This window comes from Actinia tenebrosa, unplaced genomic scaffold, assembly GCF_029948245.1.
Source record: "Actinia tenebrosa isolate PJP-AT-01 unplaced genomic scaffold, QUT_ActTen_1.0 PGA_scaffold6__47_contigs__length_16458017, whole genome shotgun sequence".
NCBI lineage: Eukaryota > Metazoa > Cnidaria > Anthozoa > Actiniaria > Actiniidae > Actinia > Actinia tenebrosa.
The window spans coordinates 16,006,854-16,029,064 of record NW_028292583.1 but is presented as its reverse complement, the minus strand read 5'-3'; the positions used below and the strand labels follow the sequence as shown (position 1 = coordinate 16,029,064).

The 22,211-nt window shown below is 35.3% G+C and overlaps 2 protein-coding genes across 2 annotated transcripts; both read right to left on the bottom strand.

The window, feature by feature from the left end:
* Positions 1 to 795: 795 nt before the first annotated feature.
* LOC116288320 (F-BAR and double SH3 domains protein 2) lies at positions 796 to 13,393 on the bottom strand. The gene is given in 21 exon segments (XM_089039426.1): positions 796 to 1,680; positions 2,319 to 2,520; positions 3,240 to 3,320; positions 3,458 to 3,639; positions 4,132 to 4,188; positions 4,275 to 4,326; positions 4,526 to 4,768; positions 5,322 to 5,462; positions 5,807 to 5,902; positions 6,182 to 6,304; positions 6,540 to 6,668; positions 6,739 to 6,802; positions 7,321 to 7,328; positions 7,330 to 7,353; positions 7,355 to 7,396; positions 8,186 to 8,248; positions 9,320 to 9,464; positions 9,879 to 9,955; positions 12,865 to 12,910; positions 13,022 to 13,143; positions 13,239 to 13,393. Coding segments are annotated over 21 exon segments (2,646 nt in total). The 5' UTR covers positions 13,269 to 13,393; the 3' UTR covers positions 796 to 961.
* A 2,011-nt stretch (positions 13,394 to 15,404) lies between these two features.
* LOC116288315 (START domain-containing protein 10) lies at positions 15,405 to 22,094 on the bottom strand. Its single transcript, XM_031695091.2, has 6 exons — positions 21,529 to 22,094; positions 19,052 to 19,199; positions 18,720 to 18,823; positions 18,068 to 18,182; positions 17,597 to 17,649; positions 15,405 to 17,008 (listed from the first exon to the last, which is right to left on the bottom strand). Exons 1-6 carry the CDS (start codon positions 21,700 to 21,702, stop codon positions 16,763 to 16,765), a joined length of 840 nt encoding a protein of 279 aa, XP_031550951.1. The 5' UTR covers positions 21,703 to 22,094; the 3' UTR covers positions 15,405 to 16,762.
* Positions 22,095 to 22,211: the final 117 nt, after the last annotated feature.

Here is a 22,211-nt window from a genome sequence, read left to right as displayed (position 1 = left end):
ATTTATAAGCAGGGACAGTGATTGCATTTAACCCGTTATCAATTAACCTCAACAAAATAATAATAGTGTCTTCCAGTCTAAGGCAACAGTGGAGCTAGTGTCTATGTCTAAAGGAAGGTCAGTTATCCAGGATTTCCAATGTGAAGTACTGCTCTCTTAACTTCAATAAATCACCCAAAAAACAAATGCACGACGCAAAAAGGCAATATTACTAAGTATATAAAAAAACGTTCTCTAGTTAAAATACCTTAAAGACAAACTATTGGCTTAAAGGCCTGCCATAGCATGCGTAAAGTTCATATTTGTAATTATTTCAAGCAGTCAACGTTTTTCTTTATAGTCTATTTTTCTTGGATGGTTGTGGTTATATGATTTTTACTGCAGTATAAAAGTGTTTGCCCACATTAACCGCATGCAATAGAGTATGCACTTTCTTCTCATTTCGCACTTCCTCTTAGGGATGCAGAGAAGTGCACGAAGTGCTTATTAATCCTAGATAATTTCATGCAAAGTTTATCAGAAGTGACATTGCTGACAACGACAACTAAGATTCTATGAATGGAAATTATAGACAAAGCAACCCAAGTGGTTTACATTTTGAACCAAAAAAAAGCGATTGAACTTGAAGTGATATTATCAACTTTTTCTATGCCCAAATAGTGTATGTTTTTGTATGCAGTTTCTCTGACTCAAGAAAATTTCAAAGTCGTATGAAGTAACGTAAAGAAACCTTGAAAGAAAGATTCTTAACTTTACCCTCAATTGGCGTGCATGTTATCCAAAAGCGACAAGATCAAAAGCTGTACACATCCCATATATATTTCAAATTGAATTCTTGGTAAGACGTCGCAAACACATGATAAACAAAGTGAAAATGGTATTCCATATTACGATAGCTGGGCTAATCACGAAAGATATTCATTCATTATTTCAATAATTACAATTAATTTTCAATTATTACCTAAACATAAGATTTACTCTTATACTTGGTGGGTGGTGGGGGTTTGGGTGGTTTTGGGGTGGCACCCCCAGTCCAAGGACTACTCTCTGAGGGTATATCAGAGACATTGACGTAGTCAGAGCTATGAGCACTATAAACAGTTTTTCGATCGCTATTTCCATGATACTCGTACGATACGGCCCGATTATACGACGTACCCCGGTCAGGTTTACTCATCGTTAATACATTCTCAGTCTGAACGCGCCGTCGATCCACAGAGTCAAGGTTGTTGCTGCTTGAAGATAGAGGCTCCTTCCTGGTCTTGGCATATGGTGGGGGTGGTGCCTTTCGTTTGGGCTGTAAACGAGGACTGTTGCCAGGGCTTGGGTTGCTTGCAGCTGTGGTATAGGAGTCCGTGTATGTGCCACACCCAGGGACATAGTCCTTGGGTAGCTCAATATAATCGTCTACTTTTTGTGTATTAGAGATGTTAGTGGTCTGTGGTACCGAGTATGTTGATTCTTGGGGTTGCTGAACGGAAGCCTGTTGGTCTGATCCTTCGATTTCTTCTACTACAAGAGAGGGGAACATCCCAAATCTGCCGTCTATGCGTCCTTCCCAAAACCCATCATCAACGCCATTGTCATCTTTTCTAGTAACATAGATGAGGTCTCCCTCATTGAAAGAGATCTCGTCGTCTCCGACCGCTTCGTAATCAAACAAAGCCCTTACCATACATACTGTAACAGAAGAGTAGAAGAAAAGGTTTCTTATCAAAGTATAGGTTTAGAGGAATCCCTTTGAAGGGGAATACACCCAATACTGAGGATACTGGGAAGATTGGCAATAGTCTTTTTGGAAGCCCCATCATTGTAAAACGATTATCCCTCTAGGATGAAAGTCTTTACAGACCTCTGTATAGCATTTGATAAAATGCACATTAAAGAAAGAAATAATCTTCACGAGAAAGACATGTGCGTTTCGTTTTGAAATCTTTCCCACCAATTAAAAGGCAAAATGCATGCACTACAGATATCTGTGATGAAAGACACTTTGAAGAACGAAATAATACAGCGGAAAAAGAAACGTAGTTTAAATCTCAAACATAAAGGGTCACAACAATAATTTATTATACATCAGAGCCAATTAGAGCTCACAGTGTTACTGCTCATCCAATCAGAATGCTTGGTCACTGCACGGCACGATCACTATGCTCTGTGATAGGCCATGCCGACAGGTAACCAAATGGTGCTGTGCTCCAGCATTCCGACTGAATATATAAGCAGTAATCTCGTGCGCAGCGATTAATCATTTCTGTACTGTGTACGCGCAGTGAATTTTTCACTCAAAAAAATCTTCTGTATCAAGAAGAACTTACTATAATCTGGTTGCTGAGTCGTGGTTGTGTAACTAGTTCTGCCTGGTGATGTTCCAAGGCTTCCATTTGTAAAAGAGCCACTGTGACCTGAGCCACTGTGACCTGAACCACTGTGATTCGACACCAAGGAGGGGCGCTTTTTACTTCGAAATCGTACGTACGATTCTGGAAAGTAACCTTGCTCTCCATTTTTGTTTCGACCCTTGAAACAATAAAAACTATATTTGTAACATAGCCACGATATAACGCGCGCTCTGATTGGTTAATTAGCGTGCGCGAGCGCGCATCCAGAGATGGATGGTACACGCGCGCGCTATGTCAGTAATAAAGATTTCGTTAGAGAACAAAATTTGAATTTTTTTCATCAACGAATTTTTTTTACGGTTTTGCTATGTTATAAAAGCGATGGTCAATGCTCAGTTGTGCGATATCTAGATGCACTTGGGAGGGTCATAATTAATAGAGGGGAACTATTAACTATGGGAGGGTGCATAAGCACCGACTTTTACGCTTCTTTCGTGCTTAAGAACCTCCCACGTGCATCCAGAACTGGATATACGCACGCTAAGCATTGACCATTCCTTATATATTAGAACACTTTTCTTTATCTGTAAAATGATGATGGTGGTATTGGTATTGGTAAAGCTGATGGCGATGCTCCTGATGACCATCAAGATATTAGTTATAACAAAGATTCTATTAAGAATAAAACGGTCCCGCTCAGGTTGTCGAAACGTTAGTCACCACCAACAACAGTCTTTCTTAAGACTACACTCACCCGGACGGTCACATTTCACAACAAAGATCCTATTTTAAAAGGATTAGTATCCCCAATAGCCGTTCTTAGTGTTGTCACGCAACCCTCTCTCCCTACTTATTAGTGTTGATATGATGGATAAAAAGTACTGGGAAACCCCTTACCTTACACCAACCATCGCAGTCTCTTTCTAAAACTTCTAACTCTTCATTTTCTACAATATTTAGTTCATCTGACGTTGAAGCCTTCAAAAAGAAATATATCTAATCGTTACTAACTTCCGTGCGTGACATCTCTATTAAACAGTACTGCGCAGGACAGTCCAGTGAAAGATGGAACAAGATTATACACAAATAACTTCATGGGCAGTCTCTTTAATTACCTCAAAGTTATACAGCGCAACACAAGGTAATGGAAATGATCCTGTAGATGTGATGCTTTGAGCATCTTCATCAGACTCGTAGTCCCCTACAAATGTATCATCCGCATCCCATTCGTCATCCATCCACTCTGCATTTTCTGATGGATTCTCAGAATCTAGAGAGGTTTGAGAACTACTGAGACCTGCAAATGAATTGGTACAGATGTAAGCACACCTAGTTTTCATAGTAACAGAGGCTATTGGGTGGATATAGTCATTAGACATATTTTGTTTTTCCTTCTTTCTTTTATTCCTTTCACAGCGTTTGTCTTCTCTCTTCTTCTCTTCCTTTTTTCTTTTCCTTTATTTGTTCATTTCCCACTTGCTACATATCTTTTCTCTCCTTTCCTTTCTTTATCTTTCTTTATCTTTCTTTATCTATCTATCTATCTATCTATCTATCTATCTTTCTTTCTTTCTTTCTTTCTTTCTTTCTTTCTTTCTTTCTTTCTTTCTTTCTTTCTTTCTTTCTTTCTTTCTTTCTTTCTTTCTTTCTTTCATATTTTTTTTCTTTTTTCCTTTCTTTCATATCTTTTCTTTCCTTGTTTACAATTCTCCATTCGCCTAGACTCAGGGCTTCCTCTAAACCTGTCAAAAGAATGGAATAAACTAGCCTGGACAAGACTGCCAGTTACCTTGTTCACCCATTGGAGACAATGAGTTTGCACTCTTGAGCCATTCTTCAACATTGACTATAAAACAACAGAAAGCAGAAACCAGTTAACAGAACCAAGAGTAAAACTAAAGCTCTGATGTCACATGCTATACTGGTACCAACCTCCTGCTTCTTTTAGAAGGTCAAGACAAGCTTCAGACTTTAACTTGATCAACTGCAAATCAACAAAGTACATACCACATAAAATGAGTTTAGTTTTTCCCTTAGAAATGAACATTTCATTCATTCACTAATTCATATATCCAACCATCCATCCATTCATGCAACCATTCACTCATTCAATCAATTCATCATTCACTTTATATATCTTTAATTAATTCATCCTATCTTTTTATTATATTAGTAATTCCCACTTCAGAATGTCTGATTTCTTCTCGTATGGTGTCTGGGTTTTCCTCAGGGCCTTGGTTTGGGTCCCCTGTTGGAGGTATCTCACTAGTCTGTTGAAAGAGTTTAATCAGTAACACAGACGTTAGTTCTGGGTGGTAAAATGACGAGGACTGTGCTAAATGAGTGATGATGAAAATGAGTAATGATCTGGTGCAATATGAAGTGTATTTTTCCAGATAAAAGTATTTGCACCATTTAAGTTTCAGCTAGAGCTAATAAGTAAGTGATAAAGGTGATGGATGATAGTGAATATGGTAATGGTTGATGATAATAAAGATGGTGGTGGTGACGGCAGTGGTGGTAGTGGTGAAGAAAATGGTGGCAATGAGGATATGGTGGTGCTGGTTGAATGATGATTGCTGCAATGATGGTGATGTAGATGATGGTGATGATGGTGGCAATGATGATGGCTATGACAATATGGTGATCTGTTGGCCATGATGAAGGTGATGACAATAATGATGACAAATAGTATGATGATGGCATTGGTTATGATGATGATTGTCGTGGTAATGATGATTGATGTAATGATGGTGATGTTGATGATGGTGATGATGGTAGCAATGATGATGGCTATGACAACATGGTGATGTGTTGGCCATGATGAAGATGATGACAATAATGATGACAAATAGTATGATGGCATTGGTGATGATGATGATAATAAATAATGATGATGAATATAGCGAAGTCATTAATAATAGCAATGATGAAATAATGATGTATGTAATAGTAATGTATAATCCTTTTAATCCTCACAGTATCAGATGATTTTAATCCACTAAGAGCTCTTTGTTTTTCCTTGATGTTCTTCTGTTCTCTAACAACTCTCATGGCTAGCTTACGAGCCTCTTTATTCAGAACTAAACCAGCATTCCTGTCCAAGGTTAATGTTGATACCTAAAAAATCAAATCACCAAAAGTTGAATCGGAATCTTAAGCAATAATCATCAAAATGAAATATAATCACTCTAAAACTCAGAAGAATCAAAATGGTTGGGAGTGGGTGCAGTATAGGCATGATACTAGTACATCCTTTACAGAAAACCCTGGGGGTCGGTGTTGCTAACATCAATCCACCTCTGTGGCAGTGTAGGGGAAAGGCTAGGGTATAAATGTTACCACAAGGCCGGAATACTTTGAGATTCAAGCAACAATCTCAACTTTGCAACAGCTGGCTGTTATTCTCAAACCTTGCATTTACAAGCATTGGAGAAGAAGATAGACTTTACAGCCTTCTTTACCTCATCATGTTTACAAGGTTCATAGTCATAACGAATAACTTCAGTGAACACATTGTTTTTGGTGAGGAAACACTGAACACAGTAGTCTTTATTAATCTGCAAGTATAAGAAAATATTTAAGTGAGCTAGCGCACACCTGTGTATGTCTGTTCATTCTGGACTGGCTCTGTTGCATGGTTCGAGCATCGCTCTATTGCACAGGACATCATGGGTGAAAACCCTGTCCAGATGAATACTAAGGGTGAAATATATATAAGTAGAAGTTGCTGTCTTGTGCTGAAAATTGCTTCCACTCAATTTTTACAAAGGGAGGAAAATCACAGCAAAAAGAGAAATTCAACTAAATCAATGAGAAATAATAATATTATTTCTTACCCTTTCTGCCTCAGACAACAAATTTTCAAACCCATTTTTTGAAGTTGTAGCAGCCTCAACTTCTAACTTGCCCATTGTTAGTAAATATGTCCTAGCTGTTTCATAATAATCTCCATATATTGACTGAAAGAAAGAAAGAAAGGGAATTGCCACTGTGTTCATTCATGAATAAAATATCTATACTTCCTTCGGGAGGGATCTGAGAAAGGTATGTAGCTTAACTCCTCCCAAGGTAGAGGTTGGGGTACATAGGGGGAATGTCATTGCAGCATATATTTATATGAGGGAGATATTAATTATGTTGAGTGTACTACTAGATGTAAAATTCTGATTGTCCTATATAAATCTACATACTTACATCCATTATTCTTTGAAGATCTGTGCAGTAGTATTGCACTACGTGAGCATTTGAAGCCACAAGGTTGAGAAGATATTCATTTCTAGCCATGGTGGCTCTCTTTTCACAAGCTTCCTTCCGACTAGAGCTCTGAAATAATTATATCAGATTTATAATTAATAATCAAAATATCAAATTATTAAAAACCTCGTGCTCTTACCTTGGTAAAATTTTTGCCAAGTGTTGCTTTAGACTGAAAGAACTTTGTATTTTGTTTCTTGTATCTAGAAATGAAAAATATTATGTATGAAATAAGGCATTTTAACAACTATTAGACATGACATCTAGTCATGACCCCTCATGATGGCCATAAACCCCATCCCCATGACACCCATGGTCATCTTATTACTACCAATAACCATGACCCCCGAATATTAAATTACTTTCCCCAAATATATATGCTTTACCTCTTTTACTCCGATGAAGGACTAGCATCTGAAACATCAGTAAGTTTTTTCATCTTTTCATGGTGTATAATTTATCCTTTTATCATTACTGTTTCATTAGAAACACTGACGCAGCTCACACTAGTTTTTAGCTAGATATCTCTTCCCCCAATATACTTTATGCAATAGACCTCAATGTACTGAGATAATGACACCACCTCTTTATTCTCATGTACTGTATGCATCGCCCCTCTATTAAAGGTAATAGGACCGCACCCAAAAATGAAACATACTCTTTATAACTTTTCTAATAACTATTAATAATATTAGATAATTAATAGTCCAAATATACTTACTTATCTTCAGGCTTCAGCAGCTTGTTCACCAGCCTACTTGAGCTAGCTTCTCAGCTTCCATATAGTTCTTTTTCGACTAAGAAAAGAATGAAATTATTCAGGAAAGTCAAAGGTGAAAATATGGAAAATAAGGGTAATCCAAAAACTACTTCCCTAACCTTCCCCAAGGAAGGAGAGTATTAGACTTCCTGATGGTATACTCTTAGGAAGTTCCAAAATAAATAGAATATTACACTAGCCATTATTCAAAATACACTTGTCAGATTCTTTCACATTGCATCAATCGAGCGGGAGCGTCAATTTATTTTATTTATTTTTAAATAAAGTTTTCATTCATGTATTGATTCAATGAATATTTCCTGGAACCACACTGTGATTAAGCCTTTAAATTACCACTCCAGCTGAGCGGTGAATTTTGTTTTAGCCAATCGCAGCGGGTTCAGCTGTTTTGCCACCAGGCCCTCATTCACTGGCTACTGTAAACTAATTTTTGCATATTTTTCTGCTTTCTTTTAACTAAAATAAAATATATGTGCCTACAAGAAGAAGAAAAAAAACAATTTCTCTTCGTTACTGCCATGTTTGCTTTGTTGTTCTTTCAAGCTCCAAAAATGCTAAAGGCTGGTCATTTTGTCCACTCATGCTTTACGTGCCACGTGCCACGTGACCACTCACCTGCCTGATACTAGCATTAAAAATATCCTAGATCAACTTCCTGTAATTATTTTTAAAAGCTTTTTAACCACCTCAGTGTTAGTGCATCGAATATTAGATAGTTTGCAGCTGCAACACCAATCTAGATTGTCATTTGATAATACCGTAGGAATCAAACACTAGCTATAATACCAAAACACTGAATACATACCTTGGACATTTCTCTTATCGTTTCGAATAACTCTTCTTGTACTTTCTGTATCATCTCTGAACACTAGAAATTAAGCATTTTATTATCATAATTTACATTTTATGATACAAACTTAATTAATTAAACTTTATTATCAAAACGTCAGTCACCACCAACAATAGTCTTTCTCAAGACTACACTCACCCGGACGATCACATTTCACAACAAACTCAATTAACTCAATCCATACATATCATGTTAATATTTTGATAAATATTGCCATTTGTAATCATTATATATTTTGTCTTTTCTTTCTTCTGTAATTTTTTAGATTGTAAACTTGTTAATTCATGTGCAAAATAAATAAAGTCTAAAGTCTAAGTCTAAGACAGAAATGATAGTTTTTTGCGCTAAAAAATTAATCTTAATAACCAGAAAAACTACAAAATATAATTTAAATGTTTAATAAGCAAGGATTATTAAATATTAACAGTTGGTAATTAAAACATTTAAATAAAATATTTAGTGGGATATAATGAGCCATATGAATGTTGATCAATGTTTTTAGTCTATCAGTACAGTCTATGTAGTGTTTAAAAAACGAGTAGGAGTGTTTTATCAGGTATAAAAGCACGAGGCATAGCCGAGTGCTTTTATATCTGATAAAACACGATCTACGAGATTTTTGAACTGCTTAAAACACTCATGAACAATTTATAAGATTTTGGTTCAACTGGAGCCACCATACACGTCACGAACATGGGTTTTTATACTTCGATAGAGATTTGACGTCACAGGCATGCGCAACCAGATTCAATAGAAGCTCCCACACTTTGGATATTGCGTGCCAAGGCAAAGACAGGCACGTTAGTCAAAGATCTTTAGGGTTGACTATGACCTTGATGAAGCTCTATGTCTTCATCTAAACTTGGATGCATACTTCATCCCTGATGAAGTCATCCTCATAGTATTCGAGTGGTCTTTATATAAAGATCACATGTGTCTTTATATAAAATCACTTGAATACTAATGAAGAGGACTTTATCCAATTGGACCATAAGCTTATGAATTATTAATGAGTTTTTTAAATATAAATCTCTTAATTCAAAACCAATGTTCATAAAACTGTAGCCATAATTCATTGTCAACACACACCTTTTTAAAAACCTGAGCTTTATTTGCTTTAAAGGTTTTGATTTCATCGCCAACTTGTGCCTGCAGTCCTTCAGCAATTTCCAACCTTTTCTTACTAGCATTCTCAGACTCCTCAAGAAATGTTTTCCAAACAGCCTCTGGGGATCTGAAATAAGAAAGAATGTTTAGTGGAAAATTTACAGGACAAAGGGCTTAAAGTAACAGCAGGTCATCTCATGTCCAAATCCAAATCATTTCTGTGGTAGAAATGACATAATAGCAAATAATAGAGTTGCACACCATTACCTTCAAATTGTTTTAAGTCATTTGGGTCAATTTCTATACATTTACATGTACTATATTGTTGTTGGACTTGGACTGTTGGACTTAAAACAACTGTTTGAAGGCAATGTATGATCCTCGGTGCAACTGTAATATTGCTAATTTTTAAAGTCATTTATTTGAACTAGACATCTTGAAATTCCAGTCAGGAGTCATGTTTATAAATTTTTTAAATAATTTTTTTATACGTTTAGAATTAGACGATTCATGATCACTGATCTTCTTCAGCGTTACTCACTTGTAAGTAATATCTTTCTCTTTTGAAGATAAAAACTCTTGCTTCTGTATGAAATTGTTGTTCAGCTTTTGCAAATTCTGCAGAGATAAATAAGTAACATAAAGGATAATGCAGAAAAACAATAGCTAGATTGGATGCAAGGGACTAACTGGACTTAGCAAAAATGTCCCATTGGCACTCTTTACACTAGAGACGAAAAATGTGTCAAGATGCATAATGCATCTATTACTTTATGCATCTAGTGTAAAGATGAGCAAAATATAAGACAATCTGATGCCTGTCGAGAGCATTTGAGCATTTGGCCTGGCACTAGTATATTCAATTGGGCGAAAATTCCAGGTTTCATACTTTCTTCATCTGTTGCCTGTCTTTATACTGTCAGACCATCAAACTTTCAGACAACGAACTTAAAATAATTCATTGTTCAAGACGCACTAAATCAAGTGGTGCATCTGAACGAATATTGTGACTTCTGCCTATCTTTATAACCGACAAACTTAGAGACACAATAAGGGACGCACTAAAAACACTTGCCCAACTTTGTCTGGGTGCAGTATGCGTCTCTAGTATAAAAATGGCCATTGTTACGACTGTGAAATTTTTGGTGTTTGAAATGTCTTCATCAGCCAATCAGTGGCATAGTGAGGGGAGCAAGGGGGGAAGGAGGGGGGGGGGGGGGGGGCAAAAGGTTTTGCTAAACCAGTGGAGATGGCAGGAAGAAGATGAGATGTGTATGCATTAGTATTTGCAGGAAAATGGTTCATTGCCTCCCTATGGTCAAGACCTTGCTACACCCTGCAGCCAATGGGAATGTCACATGTGGAAATGCCAAGATTGACATCCAAAAATCAACAAGACTTATACTGGCAATGACACATTGAAAGTTCTTAGATTTTTACCAAAATTATGAATGGAGGGAAGTACAAAATGAAGAAGGAAAATGAGAAAGAAAACTGATATAAAACTCGTAATTTTAAAGTTTTCTAAAAGTAAATATTGTTGCAAGTTACTTATATATATATAGGTAATTGACTTGTTCATTATGTGTACAAACATTAAATTACAAACTGCACACAATGTAAAGCCAAAAAAGTAAAAAAGAATAATGGTTAGAGTATTGGTTAATCTTATTTCACGCTTGAGAGAAAAGCATTTTTGGTATCACTGAAAAGAACTTCAAAAATAATGATAAACATTCACTTAAAAATTTACTTTTATGTTCAAGATTTGTTCAAAACATTTTATCATTTTGTAAATTTATATATTTAACTGTAAAGTTACAAGAGATCCAAAGAATGGCAATTTAACGATATACTTAACCCTGCTTAAGACCAAAGAGAAATATTTACTCAAATTTCAACAAAACTATCGACCTGTTCATTAAAGGGCCACTTGGACGAAAATCGCTCCAAAATTAAAACTCTTTCATTCGAGCTGGAACTTTGCTGAAATAATCTAGGATACATTAAGAACCACCCACTGGAATATCTTTCTGATATTCGAAAGGAAAGGGCCAAAATTTTACGATTTATTTTCGTCCGCCATTAATTTCTTTGAATCACAGAATTCGACTCAAGAAGACTGGCACGAGTACTTATGACGTCATTTACTCAACCCAAACCAAAACATTGGTGGGTAATGTATGTGCCATGTTCGTAAAACTCGGTTTATTTGGTTTATCCAGAAAATATTTAATGTTTCATTCGGTTTCCTAACTACTATATGACCAAACAATGTCTAGGCGCTGAAATTTTTCAGTTTCAATAATACTGACGATCATAATTCGAAAATTTCAATACATCTCGGCAAGCCAAGAATCACAACAAAGTAGGACGCATGGACGAGATTCTAGCGGTTCCATCGCGCGAAGTGACTGAGATATTCGGGATTCGAATCATTTTAAGGATAACAATTTTTCAAGGTATATTTACATACAAGGGCAAAGAACAACCCCACAATTTGGGTCCGCGAGACATCCGACACAATGAAAGAAAAATCTACGAGCTGAGTGACAGACGCCGCTGTCGCGCGAGTAATAAATAAGAAACCTTTGACATGTTCTATTACAAAGATGATATTAGATAATCGTATGTTTGTACCTATTCAATGCATAATAAACATTTTGAAGCAAATAATAACCGTTCTGTAGTAAATCAGCTAGGAGAATTACGAGATCACATTCTAAATTATTCGGCACATAGATCTAAGTATATTGTCACAAATCTTTATATCACAACGCAGAATTCAAAAGGCAATCGGTTGTTTTCATAACATCAATCACTATTAGATTACATTGAAACTTCAAATTTAAGATCTTTATATCATGGACAGTAGGTAGCAAATACAAATAATGAAATGAACGTAAGGAATTTTTATGAAAACCTCTTCCCAAGCATTGCTTCTTCTTCTAGTTCGGCTTCATCTTCATACATTATAATTTATGGTTCTAACTCTTCAGGATTGACAAAGCGAGCGTCCAAAGGAGTTTCCATCATATTTGAAGAGGTATCAAAGGTTTAAAAAAAGTCTGTTTAGAGATTCTTTTCACGATAACGCGTTTAAAACATCAAATAAACTTCAGGTAATTTAACAAGAAATGTATAGTCAAAACGACGCTAACATGACAGTGTTGAGTAAATGACGTCACAGCGTAAAACTGCTGTACATAATGACTCGTTGGCCGTGACACAAAGAAATTAATGGCGGACGAAAATAAATCGTAAAATTTTGGCCCTTCCCTTTCGAATATTAGAAAGATATTTCAGTGAGAGGTTCTTAATGTGTTCAAGATTATTTCAGCAAAGTTCCAGCTCGAATGAAAGAGTTTTAATTTTGGAACAATTTTCGTCCAAGTGGCCCTAAGGTTAAAACTTTAGATCGCTACATGTAAAATTTTCAAACAATTTTTTTTGGAAAATCGTTAGTATTTATGAGTTAAAAAGGGGCCTGTATTTGGTTTGAAAATTTCATATCTATTTATAATTACCTGAGCATACTCCTTCTCGATAGCCGACCTCTGTTTACTGTAAGATCTGTAAAAATATTCAAAGCTCAATCAAACTTCGAAATTAGCGCAATTACTCTTAACTGGGTCTATTTTTCACCGTCATAACAAATGGAACCGCTAGTAAAACACATCCTACCTGATATCCTCCAATAGATCCTGCTCAAATTGGTATTTCTGCTGGAGTTTAGCCAGCTGTTCTGTATGAACGTTTCGCAAAGCTTGCAGGATCTTTGCTTTAGGAGCTTTTGGAGCCTTTGGCTGTAGTTGGAAAAGAGAAGATTGCGCTTAATTTTACTTCACTAAAATACTCCATTAGACAGCACAAAGCGTTAAATACGATGACTCTAACCTACCTTTGCTCGGCCTTGTGGCTGAGATGCCATATTAAGGTTTTTTTGGGAGTATTTTTCTACATTTTCACTGTTGAATGACTATCAACTCTTATGTTCGCCATAGTTATTTTGTTTCCCGTGTTATGCTTGGTTATCACGTGACTTGGAGTTATTTTTTTTCCCTTTCCGTGCCCAGTCTTTCCCAGCATCGAATCATCAATAATTGGAAAAGAATGGAAAATAAAAAAATAAAAAATAAATGGAGATTACAAATAGAAAAAATAATGGATTTTTTGGTAAAAGAAATGAATAGGAATGGCGTTACAATGATGTAAAAGCAGCAATAAAATGTATCTACTTAGAAAAATGCCAATCGATACTGCCATGAAATAAATTATAGCTTTATATTCTATCAAATAAATGGTGCCTTAGACTGGAAAAGCAAAACAGTCTCGTATTATATTTTAGGGGGCCCAGGGATCCAGGGGGTCCATGGGCCAGGAGGCCATTGGGGCAGGGGGCCCAGGGGAGCAAGAGGGCCATGGAGGTCCAGGGGGTCAGGTGGGCCATGAAGGACCAAGGGGACCAGGGGGGCCAAGGGGCCATGGAGGGCCAGGGGGGCAAGGGATGGTCAGGGATGGCTAAGGATGGCATACATGGATATATGTTATATGTTATACGTGTAATGGATCCATGTGGCAATTTCCCTTGATTGGGCTTCCTGTAGCCAAGTAGCCAACTAGCCACTGAAAATAATGCAGGCAATATGTCCAGTGGCTATGTGGCTACATACCTAGTTGGACTTCCTGTGGCAATTTTCCTAAATATGAATGTAAGCTTAATTAATTCAATTATGTAATACGATGCCGGCCAAGCATAACAAAGTTGTACAGGAATATTAACCATCCCGACGTTGGTTTAGGTTTAAAAAACATTTTCCTACAATAACCATTACAAATTAATCTTCAAGTACATCCATGTGTACATTTAATACAAGTTATTCTACTTTTTTAAAGTCAGTATCAAAAAAAGCTGTTGATCCATTTTACCATGGCCACAGATCATTCAGTTCTTGTCCTCTTGAGAAATACCAAGTGATCATCAACAAATATATGGAATTCTTATCACGAAGGTAAACAAAAAATGTTCAAGCATATCATAATTTCATTTAAAAAAATGATAGTTCCTGATTGTTGTAGCATCTTGAAGTAGGTTTAAGCAGTATTTTGACTTGAATATTAATCATCATCTTGAAGCAGCAGCAGCATCGAGTCTTTTAACAACGAAAGTACTTGTATCCAAGAATCTTTCAACGCAATTAATCAAGCAGTTTTCAGTTTTGGAGTCCAGTTTGTTGCCTGGTTTATCAGGTACACACTTGTCCCAACACAGGTCAGTTAAGTTGTGAACAAGAGATTGAAACTTTGCCTTTTCTCCTTCGATTTGCAGCATTCTTGTGAGCTCGGGGTCGTCCGCTACCCCTTGCATGTCTTATTTTAAGTGTTAAGCTTTTGAAGAAGTCAATTATCCCCTAGTTGTAAAGATAGTAGTCTCCCTCGCATCCGTTTTTAGTGATAGTAGTAGGAGTCAGAAATCAAGAGAGGAATCCTTTCTTCAATCAGGCGTTCCAAGCTTAGCTGGCATGTGTGCGGAACGCAAAGAATTTTGGTCTTTCCACAGGAAACCCAATCGTTGCATATAAGTACTTGGAATGGAATAATGTACACAAAAAGAACTAAGAAAATATGCTGATGTATAGGCTTTTGAGTTATTAAACGAACTCGTTAGAGCCTAAACACTAACCACTTTAAGTAATATATACAGTATGAGTGGCCGTATCCGATATACAAACTCGAGGCGTAGCCGAGAGTTTGTATATTGGATACACAACGGACACGAATACTGTAGATTACTTATCAAACGTCTAGATAGGTTAGTTCCTTTGTGTTTCACTAAAATTTTCAAGATAAAAGTGAATCTGGCCAAGAAAATCCATCTTAAAGTTTATGCAAATGAACAGGATTCTGTATCTGATTTACAGAACTCTTCACAGTCGTGATTTCTGTTTTTTCCTCATGAATTATTAATGAGTTTAATGATATCAACTAAAGCCCTATATTTTTGCAACAAGAAATTGTATGATTTTGCACTTTTGGGAAGTGGATAGTCTCAAAACGATAAAAATCATTTCAATTTAGATGGTTTTTATTAATATGAACTTTCTCAAGAATTTAGTGACAAATTTTACCTCAAAGGTCTGAATTATTAATTACATCTGTGAATATTTTGTGTAGTTCTGCCAGCATAGCTACACCTTTTTTTAGCAAATAACAGACTTGATATTACCATTAATTAAACTGAATGTTATTAATGTATTGTTAAAGAACAACATCGAGAATCTATTGTTGTTGACAATGAACAACCATTATTAACTAATAATTTATTAACATTAAATATTTAGCATTCATTTTACTAATGGCTTTAAACTAGCCTCTGTATTGGAGTAAATGCAATTAACCTGTGAAATAAGATATACTAGTCAACATGTAAAAATCAAAGACACAAAAGAAAACTTATCAGGCAAAAGAAAACAATGGAATAATGGTCTGCTTAATGTGTATTAGTCTAATATCTATTTCGCAGGTTTAGTCATTTCATTCTACTCAAATATTAAATTAAGTAGCCCAAAGAAAAGAAAAAAGATGGTAATGTAGGAGCTAGTTCAGTGAGACCAATATGACAACCTTTTCTCTTCTCATCCAGTCACTATTTTTCTATCTTTTTTTAGAATAAATATTGTGAAACCTATCTTTAGGAAGAGGTAGATGGAAGATAACTATTACTATTAAAGTTGAATGGAATCATTATTTAAATTAATTAAGTGCAGTTACAGTATGTATAAAAAATATGTCTTGATGAACCCAACTTGTGCTCCAAAGACAAAAATATGACATGATTCTCAATCACAACAAAAGATAAAATAACTAATATTAACATCGGTAGTTCCTTCCTGCACACTTTACAACCTCTCTCCATCAGTGCTCTGTTAGAGAGAAGTCAAATGAGAGGTGCAAATCCTGAGGATTGAATTGTGGACCTCCAGCTCTGAAGGCTGCACACAAATAAACATAATCAAGTCTCATTACTTAAAATCAAAATATCAAAAATAATATAGCAATAGTTGGAGTTTACGATTTTAGCATTGTGCTGTTAATTTGCCAAACATTATCACAATAGCTGTTACCAGGTTGCTTCATTTCTAATTGATATAGGTTTGGCATAGTAACAACAATAGCTCACGTCACATCAACTAGTACTATAGCACTGTGTTTCACATTTAACTCTCTCACATACTAAATCAATAAAATCAAAATATACAACCTACATATTCAATTCCTAACATTGCATTACAGCAAAAAATTATGAAGTAATCATCAATATTCTATCTTTTTTAAAGGCTATTTAACAACCTTTGCATTACATGAAAATATATTTCAAGATTTGATAAATTTCAGTAGTGTAGTGATTCATTTTTATGATCCTTGTCATAAAATATCATCAAGATTATCCTCGCTTGAGTATGTTTCTGTGTCATTCCCAATATCTTCTTGTTCTTGCATAGTATCTTGTTCTTGTTCTGACTCAAAGACCAACTCTGTGTATTCTAAGTCTTCTTTTTTAATCACAGGTAAGGTGCTTTGTTCTGGTTTGAGCCATGGTTTGTATTCAGGGGAATGATTTTCTTTCCATTCCTTGTATCCCATTGTTGCTTTATGGAGTTTGTGTATCACCTTTAAGTAAAATAAAACACTTCACTACAAGAAAATAATATATTATATCTTACCAGGCATAACTTTTACATTATTTAAATAATTTTATAATAGTGACCACCCTCAGTGCCTAAAAACCTTGTACTAACCACATTTCATGATTGTAAATGCCTTTGAGTATATATATAGGAATGAGTCTGTATAATTGCTTCCCCCACCAAGAGTGCAATATGGTACTTGCTAAAAATTGAGAGTGACCTTGTAAGGGACTTTGTGTCCTCTTGTTACATCTCCCTGAGATTGTGTATGTCAGTTCCCAGAATGCTTATAAATAAATAATAATCGATGGATGGATGAATGAATAACAAACAACACTCTATGAAAAATGTCTGTGACCAGTCAAAATGTGTAAGCTGATGTGTCACTCATGTTTTATTGCCATTGCATAGGGGTTTTGCATGGACATTAAAAATAGAGTTTTTTAAATTCCTCTAACACTGCAACTATATATATGTCAGGTCAACAGAAATTAGTCATTACCAAAAATTAAGTAATCCACAAAACATAATCCACAGTTTGATGTCGTACAAGAAAAGGAATGTTTATTACCTTGGGGGCAATCTTGCTTGAAACTCTGTTGACAACCCATTTTGGTAAGATACCTAGAAGAGAATAATAAAAGTCACCAATAATTATTAATGAAAATACCTATGAGTACTCTCTCTTTCCCCTCAAAGGAAATAGATTGCAAAGATTCAGGAGAAGAAAGTTAAGACAATAGAGATAACTCATTATGTGCAATGGCAATGAAATGTTTACTAATTTTTTTTTTTAATATTACGACAGATAAATTTTTACATAATTTAAAAAGATAAGATTTTAAATAAAAATTAAGATGTCTAGTAAATTAGACAGTTTTCAATTTGCTTTAAGGAAAAAGAAACTTTGCAGAGCATTCTGATTATCGGTTAATATCAGTTGTTCTAAGCATCAGCTGTTCCATTTTTAGCAGTTGAAATAAAGTTACAGGTATTATTATTATGTAGTGTTGACATAATAAAAACAGCCTATTTTACTTACCTTTTGGGTCTACTTGAGCGACGTATGTAAGGGAACAGCCATTAGTTCTTGCTTTAACATAATACCCTGTTAGAATTGAGTCTCCACGTACAAAGCCTTTTTTAAGCTGGGCCGCCTGTGGTAAAAGCCAAAAAATAGGAATATTAGAAGTGCAAATTAATGTAGTGCAATGTAATGTAATGGTAAGCGACAAAGTACCTAATTAGAGGTAATATTGCAAAAAGAATTTATTATCTTAGACCCCTTGCATGTGATGTTATGCTGGGGTTCAAAACAAAGAAACATATAAAAATTTACACAAGGAAGGTTACAACATCAGCAAATGAAAATTCCCTTGTTTTTGCGCCCAGATAGGGAATGGACTACTTCAATGTTATAGCCATGATCTTGGAACACAAGGCATTATGTGTGTCCAGGGGAGCAGAACAAAAATAAAGATGGCAAATATTATGTAGAGTTTCATTTGATTGTCTTTCTTTCATGGGTAGAGGCGATTGACTATAATAAAGGTGATATTAAAATATATATCATCAAGCTTCACAGCTCTATTTTTGTTCCATGTATGTCCTATGATTCCTTGCAATCCAAGCTGACCACTATATGGTCAAAGAAGTTTATTAGTCCAGCTTACTGATCTATGTAGGTAACATACCTTGTGATGTACTGTATGATTTATAATTAGAAATTCTTCTGGTTTACAACACCATGATCGCTGAGTCACAAAATCCCTATTTTTCATTGGTGCAGGACATTTGACTGAAAAAAACAACAACATTGCATTACTTCATTATTTCTATTGAGAATTTCAATGGAGATTTGATTGACATTGATTTATATCATGTCTACCATGGCAGATGATCGAAAGCACTTGTCTATCTTTCATCAATCAATTTTTATTGCAAAAAAAAAATTGCTATTTTTTTTGTTATCATTATAAATTTGTTATCATTATAAATTTGTTATTTGCAGTAAAAGAACTCTCACCTGAGTAATATCCTATGTCGTTATTTCCATCTAGTTTACATAGTTCATATGATTCTATCATATTTTCATCCCAGTGTCGTCTATACTCTGGGTCATGAAGAACATCGTATAGAACCATGGATGGAACATCACTAAATTGTGTAACCACCTGTGAAAACATCAAAAATCATTAAGAATAAAATAAATGCGATATTACAGTGCAATAGAGGCTTTGCACCATCACGTGGTGGCAGCCATGGCAAGACACAGGAACAATTGAATTTAGTTTCGCAGGGGAATAAGATGCTATAGCAGCCATCTTGTGCCTCTTGTCATTTCTTCCATCACATATTGGTGCAAAGCCTCTATACACTATAATAAATTAGGAGTATAGAATTTAGTTTCGCAGGGGAATAAGATGCTATAGCAGCCATCTTGTGCCTCCTGTCATGGCTTCCAACATGTGATGGTACAAAGCCTCTATACCTTATAATAGATTAGGAGTAATTAGTTCTCTAATTTTAGACCACATGTCATTCTCTTGAGGAAAAAGATTGTTAGTTTTAGTTGCGTTCACAGGCTAAAGAAAGCAATAAAGTGATTCTCAGAGGAAAGTGATTTTTTCTAAAACGGGAAACATTGACACCAAAATCGAAAAGGTCTATACAAAAGTTTATTCTTTAGTCCACCTATTTCCCTTTATTTTGAGCAACAGCCAGGGTGAAGCCCCACTTTTTCTGTTGTCATGCGTCAAACTGAATTAACCCAAGAGAATAATTGGAAGCACACAGGCATTGTGTAAAATGAGTGCACCCAGTATAGTCTACCAAAGTAGACCTTTCTCAAACGAGTATAAACAGGAATAAGGGTTACCAAAACCTGTTTTACTATACCTATACTTTACCACATAAGCCAATATTATAAAAGAATCTAGTATCAAGTTAGTCTAAATCTTGTCTCAAATCTTAAAGTCTTTGGCAAATACAATATTTTTGATTTAATATATAGATCAATGCTGGAATATTAACATATATTGATGTACTTTATAATGCACTTATTGTTACTCTGTAATATTTTATACACATCACTGTTGTAAAGAACATATTTATACTGCTGAGAATGCTAAAACAGGTTTGAGCAAGCTCAGAGAATACCTGATTGGCATGACTGAACTTCAACCTCAACCTAGCTTTTATACATAGATAGCTTGCCTGAATGAAATGTACGAATAATAATTATGCACAACTGATAGTAATTGAGCTATAACGTATAAGCTACTAGGAAAAATGAATTTACATGTATGTACAGTTTGATGAATAAAATATACCGTGAATTTGAAACAAATTTTACACCATTGTCTTGAATTAATAAATATAATTTCTGTTAATACGAAGAAGTGCATAGCTTATATCTGCTATATTGATGACTAATAGACTAATATTCAGCTGATTGATAACAGGAAGAATAAATAAATCCTGGGGGGGGAAAAATTATTGAAAAGCATGCATGCGCTTCTGTGATACCGAAAAATATATCAATGAAAATGAACACAAAAAGAACCGAATACAGATGAATATCAGCAATATATTCTTAAGGAGATGTTCAAAGCAAGCTAATTAGACCAAATGGAAAATTCTGATAATAAATAATTAAACGAATGGGAAAGTCACAATCATACTATATTATTTTAGTCAGTGCTATGCGAAGGAGTAGAATGCGCTATAACGCAGCAAATATACTTGTTAAATTCAGCAGTATTGAGTCACTCTAAATTAACTAAAGTTGTAAGTATCATAGTGACAGAGAATTAAAGTAACACGTAGTTTTGTACGATATTATGACGTTTTTTTAGAGCTACATTTCGAACAGATTTGATTTTGGTGAATTTTTCAATGTCATAATGAATATATCTTGGGTAAAATTTTCAGACTTTCCCTCGTTATCACATTTGAACTACAAAAGAGTGTTAAAAACCAAAGTATTTGGTTAATAAGTTGTTTATACGAGGAACAAAGACAGGTTTTTCTGTTTTGAAAAAATTACCATTAAATCTTCAAACAAAACGTATAAAAAACTTTTAAATTCCCATAGCGGTTTAACACAAAAATAATTCTTTAAATATGTACAACTATAAGCTTCAGTGACTGTTACAGTCAACTATAAGCTTACTAAACCAAAGAATTGATCGTAAGAAAATAGAATTAAGCTTTATAAAGAAATTTAGTGAACCAGGATTTTGCAATCGTCCAAGACGCGTTGATGTTTACACATAAGTCTTCCTAACGCGAAAAAAAAATTAGTGGTAAAAGTCTGATCGATAGTTTCTTTACTATTATCATTACTGTGTAAGATATACGATGGAATCTTCTAGTTTTATCTGAATATTATAAAGCTTCAATCGAAATACTTGTTCGAACAGGTAACAAGTTACTCAAAGCATAGTCAAAAGTACAAGCGTGCAAAGCGCGTGACTACAAAAGTCTTGCGCTAAAACCTACCTTCATCATCTTTACTGAAGTCCCTTCTGTGAACTTTGAGAACACCTTGATCCCATGTTTGTCGTATAAAAGAGACCATTTTTCAGTGCTTTCGGCTAATCGTTTAAACTGCTCGAAATCCTCTGCTTTCGCAACTCGAACTTCTCCAACTTTCATTGAACCGTCGATAGTCATGAGCCGGCTGTCCCGCAGTCAACGCTCTTTTATCTCTCAAACAGCAAGAAAAATAACTAGAATAGACCCTTTTGAGACCTAGCTTTCGTTTACGGTTTTTCTAGGTGGTATAAATGGAGATATTTTCAAGCGTTTTCTCCTCCTTTGGTTTACTACGTAACTCCGCGCGTGAGACAACTGTGAGACTAACTCAAAACGAAGTTTTGCCGATATATTCATGACGTAATACCCGAGTGAATTAACCAATCACAGCCAAATAACGCAGGCGTCTGAGGATCACCCCTAAAAACTCGTGGGAGGAATATTCAGGCCCGGTGAATTCCCACGTTTTCGTTGTTTAGGACGCCCTCGCCATATTTTATGTCTTTGAATAAACATTATTAGCCCATGGAAAAAGAGGATGGCTGGGACTATCAATAAATGATGGCACTGAAATTGGAGCACGTCTTCCATGAGCCATCAAATCTCCCATATCACATGACCAGCTTGGCACTTGATATGGTTTGGGC

Bases quoted from the DNA above. Each gene is read 5' to 3' on its own strand.
- LOC116288315 (XM_031695091.2), bottom strand. From the start codon at position 21,702: ATGACTATCGACGGTTCAATGAAAGTTGGAGAAGTTCGAGTTGCGAAA. The intron at 19,200-21,528 runs GTAGGTTTTAGC...ATGTTTTCACAG, and splicing joins CTTCAGTAAAGATGATGAAG to GTGGTTACACAATTTAGTGA. The intron at 18,183-18,719 runs GTATGTTACCTA...CTTTTACCACAG, and splicing joins ATCATACAGTACATCACAAG to GCGGCCCAGCTTAAAAAAGG.